The sequence below is a fragment of the Hylobates moloch genome, unplaced genomic scaffold, assembly GCF_009828535.3.
Source record: "Hylobates moloch isolate HMO894 unplaced genomic scaffold, HMol_V3 SCAFFOLD_22, whole genome shotgun sequence".
In the NCBI taxonomy this organism is placed as follows: domain Eukaryota; kingdom Metazoa; phylum Chordata; class Mammalia; order Primates; family Hylobatidae; genus Hylobates; species Hylobates moloch.
The window spans coordinates 1,219,870-1,234,112 of record NW_026652297.1 but is presented as its reverse complement, the minus strand read 5'-3'; the positions used below and the strand labels follow the sequence as shown (position 1 = coordinate 1,234,112).

The window sequence follows — 14,243 nt, the reverse complement described above, 5'->3', positions numbered from 1 at the left end:
AGCAAATGCTTATACACTGCTGTTGGGAATGGAAATTAGTTCAGTCCCTGTGGAAACCAGTACGGAGATTTCTGAGATAACTTAAAACAGAGCTATTGTTTGACCCAGCAATCCCATTACTGGATATACACCTAAAGAAATATAAATAATTCTACCATAAAGATACATGCATGCATATGTTTATTGCAGCACTATTTACAATAGCAAAGACGTGGAATCAACCTAGATGCTTATCATTGATGGACTGGATAAAGAAAATGTGATACATACACACCATGGAATACTACGCAGTCATGAAAAAGAATGAAATCATCTCCTCTGTAGCAACATGGCTGGAGCTAGAGGCCATTATCCTAAGTAAATTAATACAGGAACAGAAAATCAAATATTACATGTTGTTATCTCTCATAAGTGGGAGCCAAAGATTGAGTATACATGGACATGAAGAAGGGAATAACAGACACTGGGGCCTACTTGTGTGGAGAAGTGGATTGAAAAACTACCTATTGGGTACTATGCTCATTACATGGGTGGTGAAATAATCTGTACACCAAAACCCTGCCACACACAGTTTACCCATGTAACAAACCAGCACGTGTACCCCCGAACCTAAAATAAAAGTTAGGGAAAAGATATAAATAAAAGTGTTTGGCACCTCCCCACTTGCTATCTTGCTCCTTCTCATCATGCGATGCTCCTGTTCCCCTTTCCCCTTACCTCATGATTGTAAGTTCCCTGAAGCCCTCACCACAAGCAATGCCGGCACCATGGTTCCCGTGCAGCCTGCAGAACTGTGAGCCAATTAAACCTCTTTTCTTTGTAAATTACCCAGCCTCAAGTATTTCTTTATAACAAAGCAAGAATGGCCAAATACATATGAATGTACCACTGTTTGTTAATCCATCTACTACTTGAAGGATATTTGTTTCCAATTTGGTCAATTATGAGTAAAACCACTACAAACATTTGTGTGAATCTAGGTTTTCATTTCACTTCTGTAAATACCCAAGAGTGAGACTACCTTGTCAAATGATAAGTGTATGTGCAGTTTTATATTAAAAAAAAAAAGTAGAACATTTTTGTGTTTTTTTGTTGTTGTTGTTGCTTGTTTGTTTGTTTTTGAGACAAGGTCTCACTCTGTTGCTCAGGCTTGAGTGCAGTGGCATAGTCATAGCTCACTGCAGCCTTAACCTCCTGGGCTCAAACAATCCTCCCACCTTAGCCTCTCAAGTAGGTGGGACTACAGGCACATGCCACCACATCCGGCTAATTTCTGTTTTTTTTTTTTTTTTTTTATAGAGACAGGGTTTCGCCATGTTGCCCAGGGTGGGCTCAAACTCCTGGGCTCAAGCAATCTGCCTGTCTCGGCCTCCCAAAGTGTTGGGATTACAGGCATGAGCCACCGTCCCCGGCCTAGAACATATTTAATGTAAGAAAATGAGAAAACAGAAATGAGAAAAAATAAGAATCATTTATTACACTTCCTAGAAATAATAGCTGTTAATTTTTTGTTACATAGTCTTCTAGATTTTTCTAGCCATATATGCAAATTATTTTATATAACAGGCTTATATAGCTAAACTGTGAAATAGCCTTTTTCATTAAATTATATAACATAAGCATTTTTCCTTGTCAACATATCTGTTTTGCTCCTGTATTCCACTTTGTAGATATGCCAAAATTTCTGTGGTAAATATTTTTATAGCTAAATTTTTGTGTTCATCTTTTATTTCCTTGGGATAAATTCTAGGAAGCAGAATTGCAGAGTCAAATGCAATGCAGCTTTTTTAGGCTATGGATACATGTTGCCAAATTGCCCATCTATTTACACTTTCTGCCATGAATAACAGTACCCTTGTTCCTCTAACTCTTGTCTGCACTGTGTTATCATTGAACGCACACACACATGTGTGTACTCACATAAACATTGCCAATTTGAAGGATGAAAAGTTATCTGTAAGCAACTGTGTATAAAGTGAAAGTTCCTCCTTCCTAATTTGATTCCAGAAGTTAACTACTGTTAACCTCTCATGGTTTTAATTGTTGATTGTTTCACTTGTTTTGGGTTTAGTTTTTTGCTTGCTTGCTTGCTTTTTTAAGATGGCCAAGATCGATTAGTTGCTTCTTGTTTTTAACTTTAGTTTCATGCTTTATCAAATCCTTTCTTGTGTCAATGTTATATATTCATCTATATTTTTTTCTGGTTTAGTTTTTTTGTTGTTGTTTTTTTTTGTTTTTGTTTTTGTTTTTTTTTTGAGACAGAGTCTCGCTCTGTCGCCCAGGCTGGAGTGCAGTGGCATGATCTCGGCTCACTGCAAGCTCCGCCTCCCGGGTTTATGCCATTCTCCTGCCTCAGCCTCCTGAGTAGCTGGGACTACAGGCATCCACCAGCACGCCCGGCTAATTTTTTGTTGTTGTTTTGTATTTTTAGTAGAGACAGGGTTTCACCATGTTAGCCAGGATGGTCTTGATCTCCTGACCTCGTGATCTGCCCGCCTTGGCCTCCCAAAGTGCTGGGATTACAAGCGTGAGCCACCGCACCCGGCCCTGGTTTAGTTTTTTAATTCACATGCTAAGTTAATATTCAAATGTTTCATTCCAGTAAGTTTCAAAAAAATTATAAAAGTAGAGGGAATATTTTAGCGAACTCCCATGTACCCATCATCCAGCTTCCCATTATCAACTGATACCTGATCTTGTTTCACCTATACCCTCACCATTCTCCCTCCAATTATTTTGAAGCAAAACTCAGACATATCACTTTGGGTATCTCTGAAAGATGGGAACTCTTTACTAAATAGATTTGTACATTTAAATATTTAATCCATTTGGAGTTTATTTTGGCGTTTAGTGTTATTTCAGGGATCTAGTTTTATTTCTCTTTTCAAACAGCTAGTTGCCCCAATACCACATATTGAATAATTCATTCTTTTGTCCATTGGTACAAAATGCTGCCTTAATAACATATTAAATTCTCATGTACTTGAATCAGTTTCTGGATTTTCTGTCCCCTTGGTCTTTTTCTCCTTCCCTAGATCATGATATTTGTGTTATTTGATATTTTATGTCACATGAAACTGGAATTAAAGTTTTTTATTATTAATCCAACATGAGAAAAAAACTAGTGGGAGATTAAGAATATGTACTTAGTTAAATAAAGATGTTTATAATAAGAATGTTTACTTTCTTTCAGCGATCCTTTAATGTGGACAGCTGTGATTGGAACTAATAATATACATGGACGCCATCCTCATACCAAGAAGATAAAAATTAAAGCAATCATTATTCATCCAAACTTCATTTTGGAATCTTATGTAAATGATATTGCACTTTTTCACTTAAAAAAAGCAGTGAGGTATAATGACTATATTCAGCCTATTTGCCTACCTTTTGATGTTTTCCAAATCCTGGACGGAAACACAAAGTGTTTTATAAGTGGCTGGGGAAGAACAAAAGAAGAAGGTAATTATGGTCTGAATTTTACTGATATACATTTTCCTGATTATGGGCAGAGGAAGGTCAAACCTTTTATATACATTCATGTGCCACATATTGACATTTAGGTTAATGACAGACCACACACACGATGCTGGTCTATAAGATTATTTTTCTGTATTTTTACTGTACCTTTTTTTTTTTCCAGACAGAGTCTCGCTCTGTTGCCCAGGATGGAGTGCAGTGGCACGATCTCGGCTCACTGCAACCTCCACCTCCCAAGTTCAAGTGATTCTCCTGCCTCAGCCTCCCAAGTAGCTGGGATTACAGGCATGCGCCACCATGTCCTGCTAATTTTTGTATTTTTAGTGGAGACGGGGTTTCTCCATGTTGGTCAGGCTGGTCTTGAACTCCCAACCTCAAGTGATCCGCCCACCTCGGCCTCCCAAAGTGCTGGGATTACAGGCATGACCCACCCCACCCGGCATTCAGTTAATTTTTGTATTTTTAGTAAAGACAGAGTTTCACCATGTTGGCTAGGCTGGTCTCGAACTCCTGGCCTCCTGTGATCCGCCCGCCTCAGCCTCCCAAAGTGTTGGGATTACAGGTATGAGCCACTAAGCCTGGCCTGCTGTACCTTTTCTGTGTTTAGATATACAGATGCTTACTACTGTATCACAGCTGTCTACAATACTTAGTACAGTGGAACAGGTGTGTAGCCTAGGAGTAACAGGCTATACCATATACCCTAGGTGTGCAGCAGACTATACCATCTAGGTTTACGTAAGTGCACTCTATCATGGTTGCACAACAACAAAACTGCCTAACGATGTATTTCTCAGAATGTTCTCCGTCATTAAGTGATGCCTGACTGTGTTTCACTCTGTGTATTTTTTATCACTTTATGCCATGAGATTGAAAAGTATTATAGGTTCTTATAAAACACTGAAAACAACTTTTTGAGCGGGTCTGTTTTTCCCTGTGGGATGGGAGAGGAAATTCTCTTCCAAAGCAGAAATGGAGACTTTCTCTGATTGTACATGCCAAGATACTTGAACGTTAAGATAGAATGATAGTTCCAAGTGTTTCTGTAGTTCACAGATGATGAAGCCAGCTCTGCAGCAGAATTCTCTATTTTAAGTAATAAGCTTCTGGCTATGAAGAATCATATTTAGTTTCCTTTTAATTTAATGCCTTATTTAGTATCAGGCAAGATGATTGCGATATATTTTTTTAGTGTACATAGGGGCACTACATGTTAACTGACCGAACTAATGGGAGGAATAACAGCATAGACGACACAGTCTCTTTGTCTTTGGTAATAAGAGCTACCACCATTTGGGAGCATTTACCATGTTTCAGGCCCTGTTTTTGTTCTTGCTATTTAAAACACCTTTTTTTTTAGAGATGGGGGTCTCACTCTGTCACTCAGGCTGGAGTGCAGTCGTGTAATTATAGCTCACTGCAGCCTCAAACTCCTGGGCTCAAGCAATTCTCCTGCTTCAGCCTCTCCAATAGCTGGGACTACAGGCATGTGCCACCATGCCCAGCTTTTTAAAATGTATTATGTATGTATAGATGTATGTTTTGTTTTGTTTTTTTAAGAGACATGGTCTTGCTGTGTCACCCAAGCTGGAGTGCAGTGACACGATCATGGCTCACTGTAACCTTTACCTCCTGGTCTCAAGTAATCTTCCTGCCTCAGCCTCCCAAGTAGCTGGGACTACAGGCATGTGCCACCATACCCAGCTAATTTTTTCATTTTTTTGTAGAGACAGGGTCTTGCCATGTTTCCTAGACTGGCCTTGAACTCCTAGTCTTAAGAAATCCTCCTGCTTCAGCCTCCCAAAGTGCTGAGATTACAGGTATGAGCCACTGTGCCCAGCTTTTGTTTGTTTGTTTTTAAGAGACGGTCTTGCTGTGTTGCCCGGGCTGGTCTCAAACTCCTGGCCTCAAGCAATCTAGCCGCTTCAGTCTCCTGAGTAGCTGGGTTTATCGGCATGAGCACCATGCCTGTCCTGGGTCTTGTTTTAGATATACTACTTTATCTTATGCCCCCAATATTCCTAAAAGGGAGTTAATGTTATTTTTACCCCATTTAACAGACCAGTAATTGAGAATCTTAGAGGTTAAGAAGCTGGGACTCAAATCCAAGTCTCTTTTATTCTAAAGCCTGAATATTTAATAACTACATTAAACTGCTCTTGAGGGAATCATAGTCCTGTTAGGAATATATGAGGTTAAATACTAAGACTCCTTTTTTCTTCCTATTCCCCACAGGCCCTAGCCATTTAAATATTTGTGGATTATTTAGCTAGGATGTAGATAAATGTACGAAAGACCTGTGAATTATTATTTTTCTCTTTTTTCCATCTGTGAATACTTTTTAAGGAAGATAAGGAAAGGAACATGGGCTTTAGATTCACAAACTTAATTCTGAATCCCAGCCTGCCACTCTGTGCTAGCTGAATGACCATGGACATATTATTGACTCTTTAATAACAATTAGAACAATAATAGAAGCAACTACCATTTGTTTAGGGCCAGGTACTTAATAAAATGCTAAGCATTGCAATGCATTATCTCATTTAATACCCCCAGCAACACTATAGAAAATACTATAAAATGAATGAGTAAAATAAAGCTTAAAGAGGTTAAATAAGTTGCTTGAACTAATAAAATAACTAAATGATAAAGTCAGAATTCAAGCCCAGTTCTGCCTGTTGCAAATCTCATGTATTTCCACTATATTATTAATATATTAATATGTCTTTTTTTTTTTTTTTTTTTTTTAGAGGGAGTCTTGCTCTGTCTCCAGGCTGGAGTGCAGTGGCACAATCTCGGCTCACTGCAACCTTCGCCTCCTGGGTTCAAGTGATTCCCCTGCCTCAGTCTCCCCAGCAGCTGGGACTACAGGCATGTGCCACCACACTCGCCTAATTTTTTGTATTTTAGTAGAGACGGGGTTTCACCATGTTGGCCAGGATGGTCTCGATCTCCTGACCTCGTGATCCGCCTGCCTTGGCCTCCCAAAGTGCTGGGATTACAGGCGTGAGCCAGGCGCACCTGGCCTGATATATCATCTCTCACAATGTCGTACAGTTTCATGATCTCTAAAGTGAGAGCAGTGATACCCATCAGAGAGTTGCTTTGAGAATTAAGTTAGTTCTCCAGCAACATGGTAGTTTACATGTACATACCAAGCTCCCCACTGAAAACTATTACAGAGGGAGAATACATAGGTTAAGGACTCGGTGTGACAATAGAAACTTAGAGAGGGAACAGGAACACGGAAGTTGACTTTGATCTTGAGGGTATTCGCCAAAATGTTAACTTTTAATTTTGATTTCAGTGGTTTCATGGGCCTTGGAAGGAGACGGTTAAAGAATAAAACTTGTCCAAGTTGGGAAGTAGGGAAGACACTCCCACAAAGCTGGAGTCTGTCCCATGGCTATACTTTAAAAATGAGTCACACTCATGACCCAGCATATAATTTTTTTTTTTTTTTTTTAAAGACAGAGTCTTGCTCTGTCACCCAGGCTGGAAGGTGGTGATGGAATCTCAGCTCACTGCATCTTCCACTTCCTGGATTCAAACAATTCTTGTGCCTCAGCCTCTCGAGTAGCTGGGATTACAGAGGTGTACCACCACGCCCAGTTAATTTTTGTATTTTTAGTAGAGATGGAATTTCGCCATGCTGGCCAGGCTGGTCTCAAAACTCCTGGCCTCAAGTCATCTGCCCACCTTGGCCTCCCAAAGTGCTAGGACTACAGGTGTGAGCCACTGCGCCTGCCTTGTTCTTATATATATAGTATACTTCAAATGTGATCTAGGTAGGTTAAAAAAAAAGGAGGGAAAAATACACATGGCTACATTAATCAAAAGAAAGCTGGATTACACCTGTAATCCTAGCATTTTGAAGGGCTGAGGTGGGAGGATTGCTTGAGGCCAGGAGTTCGAGACCAGCCTGAGCAACATAGGGAGACCTCGTCACTAAAAAAATTAGCCAGGTATGGTAGTGCATGTCTGTAGTCCCAGCTATGTGGTAGGATCACTTGAGCCCAGGAGTTTGAGGTTATGGTGAGCTATGATAGCACCACTGCGCTCCAGCCTGGGTAACAGAGAAAGACCCTGTATCCAGACAAAAAAGGAAGCTGGAATGGAAAAAAGAGAAAGTAGGAATAGCTATATAAATATCAGATAAAGTAGACTTAGAGCAAAGAAAATTACAAGGATGGTGAGAGACGTTACATAATAATAAAAGGGTCAGTCCACCAAGAAGACATAGCAATGCTAAACGTGTGTACACCAAAAAACAGTCATACGGTTTCTTAAAAACATACATGTGAACATATACTTACCATATCACCCAGAAATTGTACCCCTAGACATTTATCCCAGAGAAATACAAATGTCCACGCAAAAAAACCTATTTACAGATGTTCATGAAAGCTTTATTTTAAAAGCCAAAAACTAAAAACAACCAAAATGTCCTTCAATAGGAGAATGCTTAAATAAACTAGTATAGCCTTACCATAGAATAGAACTAAGCAGTTAAAAGGTATGAAGGATTGATATATGCAACAAGTTAGATGGACAAGGGCATTATGTTGAGTCAAAAGAAGCCAATTTTAAAATGTCATATACTATATGATTCCAAGTATATAACAATGAAATGACAAAATTATGCAGACAGAGAACAGATTAATAGTTGCTAGGGTTAAGAAGGTTAGGTAGCATGAAGGAGATTTTTGTCCTGATGGAATAACTCGACACCCTGTTTTTTTGTGGTGGTTTCATGAATCTACACACACATTGTATTAATGTCAGTCTCCAGATTTTGATATTGTATTTCAGTGACAGAGGTGTAATCATTGTAGGAAACTGCATAAAAAGTACACTTGACTTCTTGGTGCTATCTTTGCAACTTCCAATAACTCCATAATTATTTTAAAATAAAAAGCTTTTTAAATGAACCACATATAACCAACAAATCCTCACCTCCTATCGCCATCCCCATGTTTACTGGGAAAACTGCCTAATGGAAGGGGGAAAAGCTAGAAATTCCCTCTCCCCAAAATATGTAACTATAAATACCACTCACATGGATTTGCTATCCAAAGTAACACTGAGTAGACTACAAAGCTTCAAGCTGAGAATTTAGTTTAAAACAGGTTCTAGCTTAGTAACATCCCAAGATTTGATCCTGACAACATCAAATGCAAATTATTTATATAGAAACCCAACTTCATCTAAGGCCTCAAAGAATATAACCAGATAAAGTTTCAGTGAAATTGAATGGATCACAAATAATTAATATATTTAACATACATATCTAATATAATTAAATATAATAACTGAAATTAATTCAATGGGCTAAAGTTTAGAAGCACTTAAGATCCCACAGATTAAAATCAACCAAATATCAGTTCAAAGATCACCAAACACATAAGGAAACAAACCATTAATAGTGAAAGCCAACAGAAACAACAAACATATTAAGCCTCCCAAGGACTCAGATATTAATATTTTTAGGTATAGAATTAAAAAAATGTAAATTGTTTAAAGAACTAAAAGGTAGAATTAAAAATGAGCAATAGACTATTTTTATGTTTTGTTTTGTTTTATTTTGTTTTGTTTTTGAGACAGAGTCTTGCTCTGTCACCCAGCTGGGGTGCAGTGGTAAGATCTTGGCTCACTGCAAGCTCTGCCTCCAGGGTTCCCGCCATTCTCCTGCCTCAACCTCCTGAGTAGCTGGGACTACAGGCGCCCGCCACCACGTCCAGCTAATTTTTTTTGTATTTTTAGTAGAGACAGGGTTTCACCGTGTTAGCCAGGATGGTCTCTATCTCCTGACCTCGTGATCCGCCCGCCTCAGCCTCCCAAAGTGCTGGGATTGCAGGCATGAGCCACCGGGCCCAGCCAAAAATGAGCAATAGACTATTTAGAAGGATTAGGCACTAGAATCTTTAAAAATGAAAAACGTAATTGCTGGTATTTAAAACTCATTGGATAGGTTGGGCACGGTGGCCCATGCCTGTAATCCTAGCACTTTGGGAAGCCAAGGCAGGTGGATCACCTGAGACCAGGAGTTTGAGACCAGCCTGGCCAACATGGTAAAGCCCCAACTCTACTAAAAATACAAAAACTTAGCCAGGCATGGTGGTGGGTGCCTGTAATCCCAGCTACTCGGGAGGCTGAGGCAGAATCACTTGAACCCAGGAGGCAGAGGTTGCAGTGAGCCAAGATCGTACCTTTGCACTCCAGCCTGGGCAACAAGAGCAAGACTCTGTCTCAAAAACAAAAAACAAAAACAAAACTCATTGGATAAACTAGATATCATATTAGACACAGCTAAAGAGAGAATTTGTGAACCAGAAGATATATCTGAAGGAACTTCCTAGACTGTAGCACAGAGGGGAAAAAAGAGAAAACATGAAATAAGGTATAAAAAGGATAGAATGAGAAAATCTAATATACATCTAATGTGAGTGCCAGAGAGGAAGGAATAGAGAGGATAGAGGAGAGGAAATAGTCAATGGATTTGGGTTAAAATTTCTTAAAAACTGATGAAAAACATGAATCCAGATAAAATATTAATAAGCACAATATTAGCCAAAACAAAACATAATCCCCTTTCATACATTATACTGAAGTTGAACAACAAAGAAAAAAAAAAGATCTGAAATGTAGCCAGAGATAAAAGAAAAATCCTTATAATAGAATTACAGATTAGTTTTCAGACTTCTCAATAGCAATAATGAAAGCCAAAAGACACCCTCTCCTGTTTCCATGTGAAGATGTGCTTGCCTCCCCTTTGCCTTCTGCCATGATTGTAGGTTTCTTGAGGCCTACCCTCAACAAACATAGCTTGAGTACAGACTGCAGAACTGATTATTCAGATTATCATGGCAGATGGGAGGCAGAACTAGATTGCAGCTCCAATGTGGAGCTTCTGTACAGACTGCAGAGCTGATTATTCAGATCATCATGGCATATGGGAGGCAGAACTAGATTGCAGCTCTAACTTGGATGGACAGAGCAGCGTGTGGAGGCTGGCATCATGAATTTTAGCTCCAGAATGACTGCAGAAATAAACCAAGAATCCCAAGACAACCCACAGTCCCTCTGAAGGAAGCAGACTGCTCCTACAGGAACTGGGAGACACCCCAAATACTCTGGGAGATGGGTAGCCTGGGGTAAGTTCTCAGCCTGGCTTGCCCACTGTCTGGAAACAGAGTTGGTGCTGTTCAGGGGCACAGTGGGAGTGAGACTGGCCCTTTGGATTGTGTGGGAGCTGGATGAGGCCTGTGATTGCCAGCTTTTCCCCACTTCCCTGACAACCTGCATGACTCAGGAGAGGCAGCCATAATCACTCGGTATACAACTCGATTGACCTGGGCACCTCACCCCCATCCCCCACAGCAGCCTCAGCAAGACCCACCCAAGGAGAGTCTGAGCTCAGACATGCCTAGCCCCGCCCCCACCTGATGGTCCTTCCCTACCCACCCTGGTTGCTGAAGACAAATGGCATATACTCTTGAGAGTTCTAGGGCCCTGCCCACCACTGGTTTCTCTCCATAATACCACAGCTGATGCTCTCTGGAAAGCACCACCTCCCAGCAGGAGGCCAACCAGCACAAAAATAGGACATTAAACCACCAAAGCTAAGAACCTTCACAGAGTCCATTTCAACCCCCTGCCATCTCCACTGGAACAGGTGCTGGTATTCACAGCTGAGAGACCCATAGATTGTTCACATCATGGGACTCTGTGCAGACAGCCCCCAGTACCAGCCCAGAGCCTGGTAGACTTGCTGGGTGGCTAGACCCAGAAGAAAGATAACAATCACTGCAGCTCGGTTCTCAGGAAGCCACATCCATCGGAAAGGTGGGGAGAGTACTACATCAAAGGAACACTCAATGGGATAAAACAATGTAAACAACAGCCTTCAGCCCTAGACTTTCCCTCTGACAGAGCCTACCCAAATGAGAAGGAAACAGGAAACCAACTCTGGTAATACGACAAAACAAGGCTCTTTAACACTCCCCAAAAAAATCACACTAGCTCACCAGCGTTGGGGCCAAACCAAGAAGAAATCCCTGATTTACCTGAAAAAGAATTCAGGAGGTTAGTTAGTAAGCTAATCATGGAGGCACCAGAGAAAGGCGAAGCCCAATGCAGGCAAATCCAAAAAATGGTACAAGAAGTGAAGGGAGAAATATTCAAGGAAATAGATAGCATTAAGAAAAAACAAAACTTCAGGAAACACTGGACACACTTATAGAAATGCAAAATGCTCTGCAAAGTCTCAGCGATAGAATTGAGCAAATAGAAGAAAGAAATTCAGAGCTCAAAGACAAAGTCTTTGAATTAACCCAATCCAACAAAGACAAAGAAAAAAGAATAAGAAAATATAAACAAAGCCTCCAAGAAGTCTGGGATTATGTTAAACAACCAAACCTAAGAATAATTTGTGTTCCTGAGGAAGAAGAGAAACCTAAAGTTTGGAAAACATATTTGGGGGAATAATGGAGGAAAACTTCCCCAGCCTTGCTAGAAACCTAGACATCCAAATACAAGAAGCACAAAGAACACTTGAGAAATTCTTCGCAAAAGGATCATCATCTAGGCACACTGTCATCAGGTTATCTAAAGTTAAGGTGAAGGAAAGAATCTTAAGAGCTGTGAGACAAAAGCACTAGGTAACCTATAAAGGAAAACCTATCAGATTAACAGCAAATTTCTCAGCAGGAACCCTACAAGCTAGAGGGGATTGGGGCCCTATCTTCAGCCTCCTCAAACAAAACAATTATCAGCCAAGAATTTTGTATCCCGTGAAACTAACCATCATGTGTAAAGGAGAGATAGAGTCTTTTTCAGATGAACAAATGCTAAGACAATTTGCCACTACCAAGCCACCACTACAAGAACTGCTAGAAGGAGCTCTAAATCTTGAAACAAATCCTGGAAACACATCAAGACGGAACCTCTTTAAAGCATAAATCTCACAGGACCTATAAAACAAAAATACAGTTTAAAAAGCATAAACAAAAAATCAAAAACCAAGGTACAAGGCAACAAATAGCACAATGAATGCAATGGTACCTCACATCTCAATACTAACATTGAATATAAATGACCTAAATGCTCCACTTAGAAGATACAGAACTGCAGACTGGATGAGAACTCACCAACCAACTATCTGCTGCCTTCAAGAGACTCACCTAACACATAAGGACTTGCATAAACTTAAAGTAAAGGAGTGGAAAAAGGCATTTCATGCAAATGGACACCAAAAGAGAGCAGGGGTAGCTATTTTCATGTCAGACAAAATAAACTTTAATGCAATAGCAGTTAAAAAAGACAAAGAGGGACATTATATAATGGTAAAAGGCCTTGTCCAACAGGAAGATATCACAATCCTAAACATATATGCACCTAACACTGGAGTTCCCACATTTATAAAACAATTACTAATAGACCTAAGGAATGAGATAAACAGCAACACAATAATAGTGGTGGACCTCAATACTCCACTGACAACACTAGATAGGTCATCAAGACAGAAAGTCAACCAAGAAACAATGGATTTAAACTATACCTTGGAACAAATAGACTTAACAGATATATACAGAACACTGTATCCAAAAACTGCAGAATATACTTTCTATTCAACAATGCATGGAACTTTCTCCAAGATAGACCATCTGATAGGCCACATAATGAGCCTCAATAAATTTAAGAAAATTGAAATTATATCAAGAACTCTCTTGGACCACAGTGGAATAAAACTGGAAATCAACTCCAAAAGGAACTTTCAAAACCATGCAAATATATGGAAATTAAATAACTTGCTCCTGAATAATCATTGGGTCAAAAACAAAATCAAGATGGAAATTAAAAAATTCTTCAACCTGAATGACAGTAATGATGCAACCCATCAAAACCTCTGAAATACAGCAAAGGTGGTGCTAAGAGGAAAGTTCATAACCCTAAATGCCTACATCAAAAAGATTGAAAGGACACAAACTGACATTCTAAGGTCATACTTCAAGGAACTAGAGAAACAAGAAAGAAACAAACCCAAACCCAGCAGAAGAAAAGAAACAACCAAGATCAGAGCAGAACTAAATGAAATTGAAACAAAAAAAAATACAAAAGATAAATGAAACAAAAAGCTGGTTCTTTGAAAATATAAATAAAATTGATAGGCCATTAGCAGGATTAACCAAGAAAAGAAGAGAGAAAATCCAAATAACCTCAATAAGAAACGTAACAGGAGATATTACAACTGACACCACAGAAATACGAAAGATCATTCAATGCTACTATGAACACCTTTACGCACATAAACTAGAAAACCTAGAAGAGGTGGATAAATTCCTGGAAAAATACAACCCTCCTAGCTTAAATCAGGAAGAAATAGATACCCTGAACAGACCAATAAAAAGTAGCGAGATTGAAATGGTAATTTTAAAATTACCAACCATAAAAATCCTGGATCAGATGGATTCATGGCAGAATTCTACCAGACATTCAAAGAAAAATCGCTACCAATCCTTTTGACACTATTCCACAAGATAAAGAGAGATCCCTCCCTAATTCTTTCTGTGAAGCCATCATCGCCCTAATACCAAAACCAGGAAAGGACATAACAAAAAAGAAAACTACAGACCACTATTCCTGATGAACATAGATGCTAAAACCCATAACAAAATACTAGCTAACAAAATCTAACAACATATCAAAAAGATAATCCACCAGCTGGGCACAGTGGCTCACACCTGTAATCCCAGCACTTTGGT

At 39.5% G+C, this 14,243-nt stretch overlaps 1 protein-coding gene across 1 annotated transcript in view; it reads left to right on the top strand.

The window, feature by feature from the left end:
• The window catches only part of TMPRSS12 (transmembrane serine protease 12), a 32,654-nt gene that overhangs the window by 12,383 nt on the left and 6,028 nt on the right, over positions 1-14,243 (top strand). The window contains exon 3 of the mRNA XM_058433429.1: positions 3,194-3,462. Coding sequence (XP_058289412.1) covers positions 3,194-3,462 — 269 coding nt within the window. The remainder of the gene's footprint in view (positions 1-3,193; positions 3,463-14,243) is intronic.